The 12,443-nt window shown below is 70.3% G+C and overlaps 1 protein-coding gene across 1 annotated transcript in view; it reads right to left on the bottom strand.

Annotated features, from left to right (window-relative positions):
- Window positions 1–12,443, bottom strand: part of OBSL1 (obscurin like cytoskeletal adaptor 1) — a 40,067-nt gene that overhangs the window by 1,147 nt on the left and 26,477 nt on the right. The window contains exons 14-27 of the mRNA XM_067537654.1: window positions 11,132–11,734; window positions 10,731–11,006; window positions 9,501–9,776; window positions 7,559–7,834; window positions 6,062–6,337; window positions 5,295–5,570; window positions 4,888–5,154; window positions 3,963–4,232; window positions 2,870–3,136; window positions 2,328–2,594; window positions 1,855–1,967; window positions 1,407–1,560; window positions 948–1,109; window positions 218–322 (exon numbers count right to left, since the gene is read on the bottom strand). Of these exons, the coding sequence (XP_067393755.1) occupies window positions 218–322; window positions 948–1,109; window positions 1,407–1,560; window positions 1,855–1,967; window positions 2,328–2,594; window positions 2,870–3,136; window positions 3,963–4,232; window positions 4,888–5,154; window positions 5,295–5,570; window positions 6,062–6,337; window positions 7,559–7,834; window positions 9,501–9,776; window positions 10,731–11,006; window positions 11,132–11,734 (3,588 nt within the window). The remainder of the gene's footprint in view (window positions 1–217; window positions 323–947; window positions 1,110–1,406; window positions 1,561–1,854; window positions 1,968–2,327; window positions 2,595–2,869; window positions 3,137–3,962; window positions 4,233–4,887; window positions 5,155–5,294; window positions 5,571–6,061; window positions 6,338–7,558; window positions 7,835–9,500; window positions 9,777–10,730; window positions 11,007–11,131; window positions 11,735–12,443) is intronic.

The following is a 12,443-nucleotide window of genomic DNA, read 5'->3' as shown; positions in this document are numbered from 1 at the left end:
ACCCAGAGCTAGCGCTCCCAGCCCCCCCGATCTGAGCCCGGCCCCGGCCCCCTGCCCCGCGCTGCACCTGCCCAGCGACGGGTGCTTCACACCCCCAGCGACGCACCCGCACACCAGCCCCGGCCAACCCAGCCAGCTGCTCACTGTCCCCCCGGCCCTGCCCGACCCGTCCCACCCCCGGACTTGCTGGACCAGCCGGGCAGAGAAGCCACGTTACCCTCCACCTGCAGGCTGGCTTCAGAGGCAGCTGCCTTGGCAACAAAGCGGATGCGGCCTGCGTCCTCCGGACGCACGTTGCAGATGAGCAGGAAGTGCCTGGGTCCTGCGGAGGAGAAATGGGGGGTCACAGCGCCCCTGGCAGGGGGGCCAGAATGGAAGGCCCTGCTATGGGAGGGCAGAGGGGGACCCTGGCATGGGGCAACGGGCACACAGTGCCCCTGGCATGGAGGTGAGAAGGGGGACTCTGCCATGGGGTGGAGGGGACCTGGGGGTGCACAGAGCCCCAGAACGAGGGAGGGTGTGGGGTGTGCTGCAGGGAGTCCCTGGCAGTGGGGTGGGAGGGCAGGGCGCTGGCGAGGGCAATGGAGGAACGCAGTGAGCTCGGCCCGGCCGGCAGAAGCCGTGTGAGCCCCTAGCTGTTACATGCCCCAGGCTCCTGGATTCCCTCCTGGCCTCCGCACCCCGCCCCCATCGCGCCGGTGGGGCTGTGCCTTCACTGGGGCTGGCTGCCCCGGCCGGGCGGTCTCGCTGGCTCCAGTAACCCTGGGACCTGCTCCTGGTGCAGGGACCCAGCTGCCGGGTTCGGATCGCGCCAGTGGCCTCTGTGCATGGCCAGGGCGTGGCTGGGAGTCAGGCAGGCGGACGGATGGATGGACGGACAGCAGGACAGCGACAGCGAGGCCCTGGGAGCGGCCTGGCCAGGCGGGGGCGGGGCAGGGGGCACTCACCCTCTTGCCGTATTTTCACACTGCTGGTGACTTTGATTTTCTCGCCATTCCTGAACCACTCGCCCGGCACGTCCTCGCACGACAGCTGGCAGGTGAAGACGGCGTTCTCGCTCTCACGCACACGCACGTCCGCCAGCGCCTGCACCACCTGCACCTGGCGCTCTGCAAGGGGGCGGGGCAGCGTGAGCCAGGGGGGGGGACGAGGGGGCGGGACCAAAGTGTGGGCCCCAGGGGGATGTGGGGGCGGGGCCAGTGTGAGCCCCAGGGGGGCGAGGAGCAGCGGGACAGACACAAAACCCGTGGAGCCTCCATCCCTGTAGGGGCCCTTGTGTGACTGAGGGGAGCCCCCATCCCCCCAGCTCCAACCCCAGCTCTCAACTCTGACCCCAGGAGAACTCCCAACCCCCCCAGCGCTGACCCCCCAGGACCCCCCAGGATCCCCCTGACCAGCCCGCGTACCGTAGACCCGCAGCGTGGCCGAGGCCCGGCAGTCGCCCGCGTCGCACGTGTACTGCCCCGCGTCCTGCAGGCGGCAGTGGCTCAGCTGCAGCAGGCGCCGGCGACCCACCGAGTAAACGCGGCACGTGGGCCCGGGGCGGAGCGCGGTCCCGTCCTGCCAGCCGGGGAAGGCGGTCAGGGGCTGCGGCCAGGCGTGGGCAGAGGGGCCTGGCAGGCAGCTGGGCGGGATGTGGGGGCAGGACGAGGGGCTGGGGCTGAGCGCCTGGGCCCATGCGGTGACCCTGCATGCCGGGAGCCCACGGCTGGGCCATCCCGGCCGCGACCCCAGCTCCGCCCCGCAGGGCTCCCCTCCCGCTGCACGGCCTGGCCCGAGGCTCAGCGCCAGCCTGCAGCCCCCGTGGGCCCGGTCCCGGTGAGGCCAGGCCTGGCAGCCGCCCGCAGCGCTCACCTTGTACCACGTCACCTCCGCCAGCGGGCGGGACAGCTCGCACTCGAAGCTGGCGGCCCCCGTCTCAGGGACACCCACGTCTCGGGGGGCCCTCACCATGGTAACCGGCGGCTCTGCGGGCAGAGGAGACACAGGCCGAGAGTCACCCAGAGCATGGAGCTCAGGGCTGGAAGGGGGGACCCCGAGGGGCAGACTGGACACGCTGCGGAGACGCTCGCAGCGCTGGCGGCCCCAGCGTGGCACTGCCATGGAGAAGCTCGCAGCGTGGAGGTCACGGCCGGGCCCTGTGATCCTCTCCACCCTGGGGAAGGGGCTGCAGGCCCCACACTCTGGCTCCAGCAGCAGGGGCTGCGATTTCGGGCCGATGCCCGGCCCAGCAGCCTGCGCGGGGTGAGCAAGGGGGGCTGGTGAGCCATGGTGTGGCGGGCCCCACACGGGGTGACACGGGCCGGCCCCAGGGAGAAGCCCCCCACCTCTGACAGTCAGGCGGGCGCTGGAACGCAGGGTGTCGGCGGTGAACGTCACGGTGCCCGAATCCTCCAGCGTGAGCCCCAGCAGCGTCAGGCTGTGCACCCGGCCCGTGGCGCTGACCCGGCAGGTTCTGCTGGGCTTCACCCGGATGCCGTCCCGCGTCCACATGCCAGGCACGTCCTCATGGGACAGCTCCAGCTGGAACGTGGCCGTCTCCTTCTCCACCGTCGCCACGTCCAGCAGCGGCTTCCGGACCGACACCTTTCGGGCTGCAGGGGAGAGCGAGCCGTGCAGGGCAGGGTCTGCACCCGGCCGGCCCAGGGGCAGGGACGGGTCTGCACCAGGGGATGGGGCCCAGCCCTCCCCAGGACAACCCCCAGCCAGCTCCAGCGCCCAGGGAGTTTCCCTGAGATTCAGCCTCAGCCCCTTGGCTCCCGTTTAACCCTTCGCGCCACCCCCCCCCACAAATCCCCCCCCCTCGGTCCAGCAGCTGAGGGACCGAGGCCCAGCAGAGCCGCCCCGTGGCAGGGCCGGGGATACCTACGGGCCACGCTCAGCTTGGCCTGCGTCCGGTCGTGCAGGCTCTCGCAGCGGTACGTGCCGCGGTCCGAGGGGCTGAGGCTGCGGATGGTCAGGCTGCGCCGGCGCCCGGCCTCCCGCAGCTGGTACTTGCTGCCCGGCTGGACGAGCAGCCCTTGCTTCAGCCACCGCACCTCAGCCGCCTCGCAGCTCAGCTCCACCTCCAGCGCCACGTCCTGCCGCTCCTCCGCCACCATGTCCTGCAGCGTCTGCACAAACAGCACCTGGGCCTCTGCAGGCACCGCACAGCAGGGCAGGGCAGGGCTTCCACCGGCTCTGGTGTGGAGAGCCCCGGGGAGAACCTGCCCCCCCCGGAACTAGCCCCAGAACCTGTGACCCCCCGCCCCAGAACCTGTGAGAGATCCCCCCGAGCCCCAGAACCTGTGAGAGATCCCCCCCCGGGAACTAGCCCCAGAACCTGTGAGAGATCCCCCCCCGGGAACTAGCCCCAGAACCTGTGAGAGATCCCCCCTAGGAACCTGTGAGCCCCAGCCACCCCAGATACACCCCCAGGAACTACCCCCAGCCACCCCAGAACCACCAGAGCCTCCCCCCAGCTACACCACCAAGAACCCCCAGATACCCCCCCGGGAACTACCTCCACACACCCCAGACAGCCATCAAGGGACTCCCTCACAGCCACCTCCAGGGAGACCCTTTGGCCCGCCCCAAGCCATCCTAGCCTTCCCCCAGGAGATACCCCCAACAGGAAGGACCCTCCGTGAGACTCCAACACCAAGGAGACACTCCGGAGAGCCACGGCCCTAAGCGGAGCCTTAGAGAGAAACTCTCTCTCCCCTCCCCCGGACACCCCCAGGGAGACCCCCACATTCCTCCATCCCTTCACCCTCAGACAGACCCACTCAGCTGGGCTGGGCTGTAGGTCAGCCCCAGACTCCTCCCCTTGCACGCTCACCTGGGCCAGCCCCTCACCTTGCACACACAGCCAGGCTGGCCCTGCCCCCTGCCCCTCCCCTTGCACACTCAGCCGGGCTGGCCCTGCCCCCTGCCCCTTCCCTTGCACACTCAGCCGGGCTGGCCCTGCCCCTGCCCCTCACCTTGCACACTCAGCCGGGCTGTGCTCACCAGGCCCTCGGCACAGGCGCTCACGGTGGCCGCGTCTCCCGGCTGGCACTGCCGGACGGTCAGGGCGTGGCACAGCCCATTGCGAGTCACCAGCAGCCGCTCGCTGGGCACCACGGCCCGGCCGTTCAGCTGCCAGCTCAGCGCCACGTCCTCCGGCGACACCAGGCACTTGAAGGTGGCGTCGTCCCCCTCCAGCACCGTCAGGTTGTGCAGCTCCGCGAGGATCTCCACCACCCTGGGCACTGGGCACAGAGCGGGTCAGACTGGGGGGGGGCTCCCACTGGGCCCCACGACCACCTCCCCCACACCCTGCTCACTGCCCCTCCCCCGGCACCCCGCTCACCACCCCTCCCCCGGCACCCCGGTTCCACTCTCCTGACCCCCCCTTTCAGCGCCTGCTCCCCCAGGCTCTCCCCCACGTGCTCCATGTCACTCGGCGTCTGCCTGGCCTTGGGTGCCAGCGCGGGCAGCAGGACGCGCCGGGCTCTGCACCCGTCTCCAGGCACAACCCACCCCCAGCACCCGGCCCAGGGCAGCGCCTGGGCTCAGAGCCGCTGGTGCAGGCACCCGGGCACGCTGCGGGTGACTCTGCTGGGAGGCGCTCCTGCCCCCCCAATGCAGGGCAACCACCTGACGTGACACGTCCCTCCCTGGGCCCAGACAGACAAACCCCCCTGCCCCCAGCCCGGCCCGTGACTGGGTTGTCAGTGCGGCCCGTCCCCTCCCATGGGACCCGCCCCAGCCCTGGGACCGAGCCCGGCAATGCCAGGCTCAGGGACGCTGCTGGGGTCCGGCCACTGCAGCTGGGCTGTCTTGAGGGCAGAGGGTCCGGCCACTGGGTCCCTGGAGCTAGGCTGCTCTGGGGGGTCGGGGCCGGGGGCTGGCACCGGGACTCACCCTGCACGGTCAGCGTGGCCAGCGTCCGGTCGTCCTTGGACTCGCAGGAGTACTCGCCGGCGTCCCCGAGCCCCACGCTGCGCAGCGCCAGGGAGCACTCCCGCCCCTCCGCCCTGACGTCCCACCTGCGGCTGGGCTGCAGCTCCCGCCCGTCCTTCAGCCACACCACCTGCCCCTTGGCCTTGCACAGCTCGCACCACAGCAGCACCGTCTCGCCCACGTGCGCCTGCACGTCCGACAAGCCTCGCACGAACTTCACCAGCAGCTCTGGGAACACGGGCAGCGAGTCAGTGTCTGCCCGCTGGAGCCCCCTGCCCAGGGCCGGCCCCGATGCCCTGCTGCAGCCAGCGTCCGCCCTGGGCTGCGGGGACCAGCCGGGATCCCCTGCGCGGAGCAGCCGCCCTCACCTTTCACGCTCACTTCGAACTGCATCCGGTCGTCGCGGGACAGGCAGGCGTAGAGGCCGGCGTCACCCTTGCCCACGTTGCTCAGCACGAGGCTGTGCACCCGGCCCTCCCGCCGCAGCTCGCAGCGCGGCCCTGCTGCCACGGGCTGCCGGGGCCCCGTCCAGCTCACATCGGCCTCCTCCTTCGAGACGATGGCTGAGAGCACGGCGCTGCCTCCCTCCAGCACCAGCACCTTCTCCGGCTTCTCCTGCTTGTTCACAAAGAGCACCGGCGCCTCTGGCGGGGAGAGAGACGCACGAGCTGGGTGCGGGCAGGAGCCAGGCAGGGTGCTGGGCGCCGGCAGGAGGAAGGCAGGGAGCTGGATGTGGGAGCCGGGCGCCGGCGGGAGGAAGGCAGGGAGCTGGATGTGGGAGCCGGGCGCCGGCGGGAGGAAGGCAGGGAGCCAGGATGTGGGGGAGGGAGGCCGGGCGCCGGCGGGAGGAAGGCGGGGAGCTGGATGCCGGGGGGGCGCCGGCGGGAGGAAGGCACCGGGGGAGGGATGTGGGACACCGGGCGCCGGCGGGAGGGAGGCGCTGGCGGGAGGGAGGATGTGGGACACCGGGCGCCGGCGGGAGGAAGGCAGGGACACCGGGCGCTGGCGGGAGGGAGGCAGGGACACCGGGCGCCGGCGGGAGGGAGGCGGGACACCGGGCGCCGGCGGGAGGGAGGCGGGGGGCAGGCGTTGTCAGGAGCCGGGCGGGCGCTGACGCTCCCCAGGGCCGGCTCACCCCTGACGCGCAGCGTGAAGTGCACCTCGTCGTCCCCCGCGTCGCAGCTGAAGGTGCCGCTGTCGCCCGGCTCCGCCTGTTTGATGGTGAGGCTGCGCGAGGGCCCCGCGCTGCCCAGGAGGAGCCGCGCCCCGGAGCGCAGCGGCTGCTTGTTCTTCAGCCACTGGACGGGAGCCGTCTCCTGGGAGAGCCGGGCCAGCAGAGCGACGCTCTCCCCTTCCACCACCTCCACCGGCCTCTCGGCCTCCTCCTTGTTCACAATGCGGACGGGGGGCGCTGGGCCCAGAGAGGAAAGAAACCATCATGCAGACTGTGACTCCAGCGTGGGGGGGGAGCCCCCCAACCCCAGCCCAGCCTCTCCCAGCGGGGCACTGTGGGGTGGGGGGGAGCCCTGGCTGGGGGGCAGCTCCCGGCTGCCCAGTGACGGCTGCAGCGTCCGCACGGGCCCTGCTGGGAGCCAGGGCTGGAGGCTGGGCCCGGGGCAGGCGCACACAGGGGCAGGCCGTGGCCTCCTGCGCGCTGGGCAGCGACTGCCGGGGAGGAAGCCAGAGGCCCAGGCTGGGCATGGCACGGCGGGGGGCACCTCCAGCCCTGCTCACCCCTCTCCTCTCTCCCGTGCGCCCCTGGCAGCCCCGGGGCCCCTCCAGCCCAGCCCAGGGCTCAGCCGTCTCCCCCACCCCGGCCCTGCGGGAGCAGGGACACCCCCCACACCCCCACGCCACCCTTTAGCCCGGGCTGATAGCAGCCCAGGGACGAGCTCAGCCCTTGGCAGCGGCAGGCGAGGCACCAGGAGCCGGCCAAGGTCACATTTCACCAGCCCTGCCGGGGGCGGCTCCTGGCTCCTCTGCCTGCCCCTCCTCTGGTGACTGGGCGCAAGCGCCTGGGACCTGGGCACGGCTCCCGCCAACCCTGCACAGGGGCACCCTCCCCACCCCCTGCCCCAGGGCTGGAGAGCAGGCGGGGAGCCTCTGAGCCGGCACCCAGGGGAGGCGCGAGGGGCGGGGTGACATTCACCAGGGGGCCAGGGGCGCTCAGCCAAGGCCCGGGCCCAGTGAGACGAGCGGCGCGCGGCCAGGAGGGGAGTCCAGAGAACAGGGAAAGGGCCTGTCATTCAGGAGGCAGAGAGCAGCGTCCCGCACCCAGCACTGACGTGCAGCCACCTCTGGGGTGGGACACAGCAGCTGCTTAGCAACAACACAGGAGTTTAGGACCAGAAGTGATGAAGAACCAAGCCGGGGGAGGCAGGGTGGGTTCCTGGCAGTGGGAGAACCGTGCGATTCGCCAGGATCACAGGTAGCCAGAGCTCCCCGCCCCCGGCCCTGCAGCACTGTATTGGGGGTTACCACTGACAGCCAAGGGAGAGCACCCTCCCCTCGCCGAGCCGCGCTGCACCCCGCTATCAGCGGCCCGGGGCAGGCCCAGCTAGTGCTTTGCTGCCTGCTTTGCTCATCCGCCCAGCCCATCGACCCGGTGGGTGCCGTGCCCCCGCCAGCTCACCTGCCACCTCCACGGCCGTCACCAGCCGGTCACTGCCCGCGTCACAGACGTAGGAGCCGGAGTCGCTGGGCCGGACCCCGAGGATGCTCAGCTGCCTGAGCGGTCCCCGGGCCTCGATCCGGACCCGCTCACTGGGCACTAGCTCCTGGCCATCCCTGAGCCAGCGGACTGCAGCACCGGGCCACGACACCTCGCAGGCCACCACCAGGTCACCGCCAGCTGCCAGGCACTGCCGCTCCTGGTGCCCCGGGCCCCCCACGATGGACACAGGGGGCTCTGGGGAGTCAGAGAGAGGCAGGGTCAGTGCACGGGGCCGGGGCCCCACGTGGAGCATGGCCCGCAGCAGCCAGACTGACCCGCCGCGTGCATGCCGGACGGGCCGGCAGATGGACGAACAGCGAGCCAGATGGCCTGACAGACAGCGATGGATGGACCAACAGACTGAGCAGCTGTGGTCCGGAGCGGCAGACTGACACAGACAGAGACAGGCGAACTGACTACGCTAGACGGGCTGACAGACGGCTGGAACAGCCCCAAATTCCAGGCAGGCCGGGAAGAGACCCTGGCCACGTACCAGCCGGTGGGGAGGCAGGCCCCCTCCCCCAGGCCGAGCTCCCCACTCAGCTGCAAAAGGCACCCAGGGACCCCAGCTAACGGGGGAGTTGGCAGGAGGGTCTTGGAGCCCTGCTCCGGGGGGGCCTCCTGCAGGGTCTGGTCACAGCCGAGAGAGAAACCGTCACCCAGCACGTCTGGAAAAGGCGTTTCCTATACTGTCCCCCAACACCAGGGCAGACCCCCATCCCCCACCGGGCGACCTGTAACCCCTGATTCCCCCCCGCACACACACCGGGCTGCCTGTAACCCCTGATTCCCCCCCGCACACACACCGGGCTGCCTATAACGCCTGTGACCTCGCAGGATGTCAGCTGACGACACTTGCCACCTTGGCTCAGGCTGGTCTAGCCCAGGAGGCCTCTCCTGGCCCATCCTGGAATAACCGGCCACGGCGTTCGAATCTCTGCCCACCTCCAGCCAGCAGGGTTTGGGTGCCCCGGTGGATGACCCCCCTTCCACGCTTAGCCTAGCTCAGATCAGCTCCTCTTTCAATCCCACTCTCTTGGCCTCAAGGATACCTTGCGGCAGGGAGTTCCAAGGGTTATTTGTGCATTGTCTACAATACGAATGCAGTCCCTGCGCCAGCGTTAGATATGCTGCCTTCCCACGTCACTGAGCATCCCCAGTCCCCGTGCTCTGGGCGCGGAGCCCAGCCACGCCCAACCCCAGACGAACCTCCTCAGTCTCCGTTATGGGGCTCCTCTCAACTGCCCCAGCCTCTGCCGCCTCTTTGTACGAAGCTCAGCTCGGCCCTGACCCCAGCTGGGACCCGGCCAGGCCCTGTCCACGGCTGGGAGGCCAGAACCTGACACTGCACCCCAGGGTCGGGCAGCCAGTGCGAGCGTGCCCCACGCTGTCCATGCCACGCTCCAGCCCGTGTGCCGAGCGGGGGTGCCCGGGGGCTGCCCAGGACTCTGCCCCAAGGGGTCGCGGGGAGATCAGAGCCCAGGGAGCAGCGTGAGGGGCCAGATTACCCCTTCCCGTGGGTGCACCCTGCGTTTGTCCACACCCCATATCCCCTGCACCCGCTGCTGCCCCCTCCCCCGCCTGCCTGAGCCCCTCTGCCCCCTCCCCCGCCATGCTGGGGTCTTCTGCCCCTGCTCAGGCGCCTCTGACGTCCTGTGGTGCCGTCTCCCCGTGTCTCCGGCTCACCCCTGCCCAGACTCAGCCCATCGATCAGGCCAGCTCCTAACACCCGGACTCCTGCGGCCTGGCAGCAAAGCGGCCGTGGCTGCCAGCGGGGGCGGTTCCCAGCTCCTGCATTGCTCCCCCAGCGCCAGGCAGGTCCTCTCTCACCCGCCAGCCGTGCGGGAGCACCCAGCCCTACCTTGCACGGTGACGGAGAAGATGAGGCTGTCGTCACAGCTGTCGCACAGATACTCCCCCGCGTCCTCGCACTCCAGGCCCAGAATGAGCAGCGAGCGCCGCACCCCATCCTCCTCCAGACGCAGGCGCCCCGTCTCCTGCAGCTTCTCCCCGTCCTTGTACCATTTCACCTCTCCGTGGGCGTGGGAGAGCGTCACCTCCAGCACCAGGTCATCCGCAGCCAGGCAGCGGCGGTGGGTCTGCAGCTCGCCCCGCCCCAGGATCCGCACCGGCGGCTCTGGCAGAACCAGCAGAAACAGCAGGTCTGACTGACCATGGGAACTCCCCGCCGCAAGGTTTCACCGCGGCCACGAGCACAGAAGGATTCAGTATTCGCAGGGCTAACGCGACACGGCGAGGGCTGAGCGACGGTGGGCTGGGGCTTCGGGCCGTGGTTACACAGAACGAACTCGGCCGTAACCTCAATTCCTCCGGGCTAACCAAGGCCTGCCTGTGCCGGGCCCAGCGACTAATTCCCCGCCCCGCTGCGTGTCTCTGCAGACGCTGGCGCAGGGCGCACTGCTCCCTGGGACGGGACACGTCTCCCTCAGGGTCTGTGTCCGTGGGACGCGCTGAGCAGAGCTCACGGGGTGCAGCGGGGGGGCGGCAGGCCCAGGGGTCTGGTCTAGGAGGCGGTGAAGCCATGTGGCTTCCCCAGGAGGGAGAGCGAGACCCCTCGGGGCCTGGCCCACGGACGGGGCCTCCCAGAGACTGTCCCTGAGCTGGGCCCTGGCCCCGATTCTGTGGGTCAGCAACACCTTCCCCAGCCCCATTGCTGACCGCCCCAGAGACTCCCACAGCGGGCCCGTGCAGGGGCAGCCAGCCCCGGGCCGGAGCGTGCAGACACAGCGACTCTTCCAGGGACAAGCTGGGAACGAGAGCAGACGGGCAGCGTGCAGCAGACGCACCCGTGCCCAGTGCCGGCGGACTGCCGCGCGGGCAGGGACGTGGGGCTGGCTCTTGGTGGGCAGTCTGAGTGAGGCAGGGGCATGACAGACGTGGCCTAGGGCGCTGGGGGAAGGGAGGCTTGTGGGACGCCAGTTATAGTCCAGATCCGGCGCCAGCGCCGCGGGGGTCCGGTCTCACACTGGTGGGGATTCTCTGAACCCAGCCCCCCCCCTCAGCTGCCAGTCACCAACCCCCGCCATGCACCCGCCCAGGTCCCTGGGGCCCTCCTCAGCCTCTCGCTTACCAGACACCTGGACGGTGAACGTCCGGCTGTCATCAGCCGCATCACAGACGTACTTCCCAGAATGCTCCACGCCAGCCGCGGGGATGACCAGCCGCCGCTGGCCTCCCTCCTCCTCCAGGATCAGGCTGCCGTCCGCCTGCAGCCGGGCGCCGTCCTTCGCCCACCGCACCGGCGCGTTGCAGCGCGAGAGCTCGCAGGCCAGGGTCACCGTCTCCCCCACCAGGGCCTTCAGCATGGGGGGGGCTCGCCGCGGCTGCAGGATCTTCACCGGGGGCTCTGAAAGGAGAGGGGACGCTGGCACCAGGCGGCCAAGGCTGCCCCACCCTGCCCTCTGGCAGCAGCTAGGCGGGGGCAGGGCTGGGTCCGAGTCAATGTTGGTCACAGCCAATTTCTCCTTTCACTCAACAAAAGAGCCACGGGGGTAATAGCTGGAGGAGCAGGAGAGGGGCCATCTCCTGGGGCCCGAGCGGAGCAAGACGCTGCATGCACAGGGCGTGTGCATGGCCCGGAGCGACCACGCCACGGGCCGTCAGCAGAGCAGGAAAGCCGGAGACACCAAGGCCAGACCAAGGGACCGTGCAGCCAGCTGGGCAGCGGAGGCAGGGTCTGACACCACGTTGGCGTCAGCTCCCAGAGGAGGGGAAAGAGCTTCCCTGGATCTACCCAGGATGAGCACAGAGTAGATGGCACCAAGACAGGGAGCTGCCCCCGTCCAGCCCCCCACTCACCGGACACCCTGATGTCAAAGGAGACGGACTCGTCCCTCGTCTCACAGATGTACTCGCCGGCGTCCTCGGCCCTGGCCTGCGGGACAGCGAGGCAGCGCTGGGCCCCCTCTGCCCACAGCAGCAGGTTCTCGGTCTCATCCACCTCCAGCCCGTCCTTGAACCAGCGCACCCGGGCCTCTGCTACCGACAGCTCACACCTCAGCTCCAGGCGCTCCAGCGCCAGAACCCGCAGCTCCAGGGAGCGCTGCTGGGGGCGCAGGATCCTCACCGGGGGCTCTGTGGGCGCACCAAACGGACGGGACGTGACGGGGCTCAGGGAGCCCCAATCTCGACCCACTGTGGGGCAGGGGCCCTGCCTTAACCGACTCCCGGCCACATAGGGACACCCCTCCCTGCCCGCTCCCGCGGGCCCCACCTCTGCGCTGGCGAGACCCCTGCCCACTGCCTGTGCCCGTCAGGAAGCCTGGGCTCCCCTTGGCCCCAGGGGTCTGGCGGGTGCTGGCGTTTACGGGTTCCTGCCTCCTGACGTCTCTGCCAGCCTTGTGCTACCTGGGGAGAAGCAGCTGCCCCCGGAGCTCAGTGTCGTGCCCTGTCGGACCCAGCCCCCCGTTCTTCCAGGGGCACTGGCGGGAGGACAGGGCCCTCACCGCCCCCCTGGCTCCGAGTGCTCCTCCGGCAGCACCAAGCGGCTCCCAGGGATCGTGACCACTCCTGCTCCCAGTGAAAGAGGCTCCCACATACCCAGTCAGGAGACAGCATCGCTGAGCTCCCGCCGGCTGCTGGGTTTCCCCGAGCAGTGTCAGACCCTCTGATTAGAAACTCTCTGCCCACCTGCCTGCACGGTCCCCCTCCCCTCCCCACATCCTCCCCCCACTCCTGTCCCTGGGGGGCTGCTCCAGGAAGGGAGAGAGACATTGTCCGGGAGGTGCTGGAGTTGCAGGGACTCGGTGCTGGCTGGCGCTGGGACCGGGGACGCCAGCCTGTT

This window comes from Emydura macquarii, unplaced genomic scaffold, assembly GCF_026122565.2.
Source record: "Emydura macquarii macquarii isolate MOO-44397 ecotype Brisbane River unplaced genomic scaffold, CSIRO-AGI_Emac_v2 contig_446, whole genome shotgun sequence".
Taxonomy (NCBI): Eukaryota; Metazoa; Chordata; order Testudines; family Chelidae; genus Emydura; species Emydura macquarii.
This window is presented reverse-complemented; position numbering and strand designations above follow the sequence as displayed.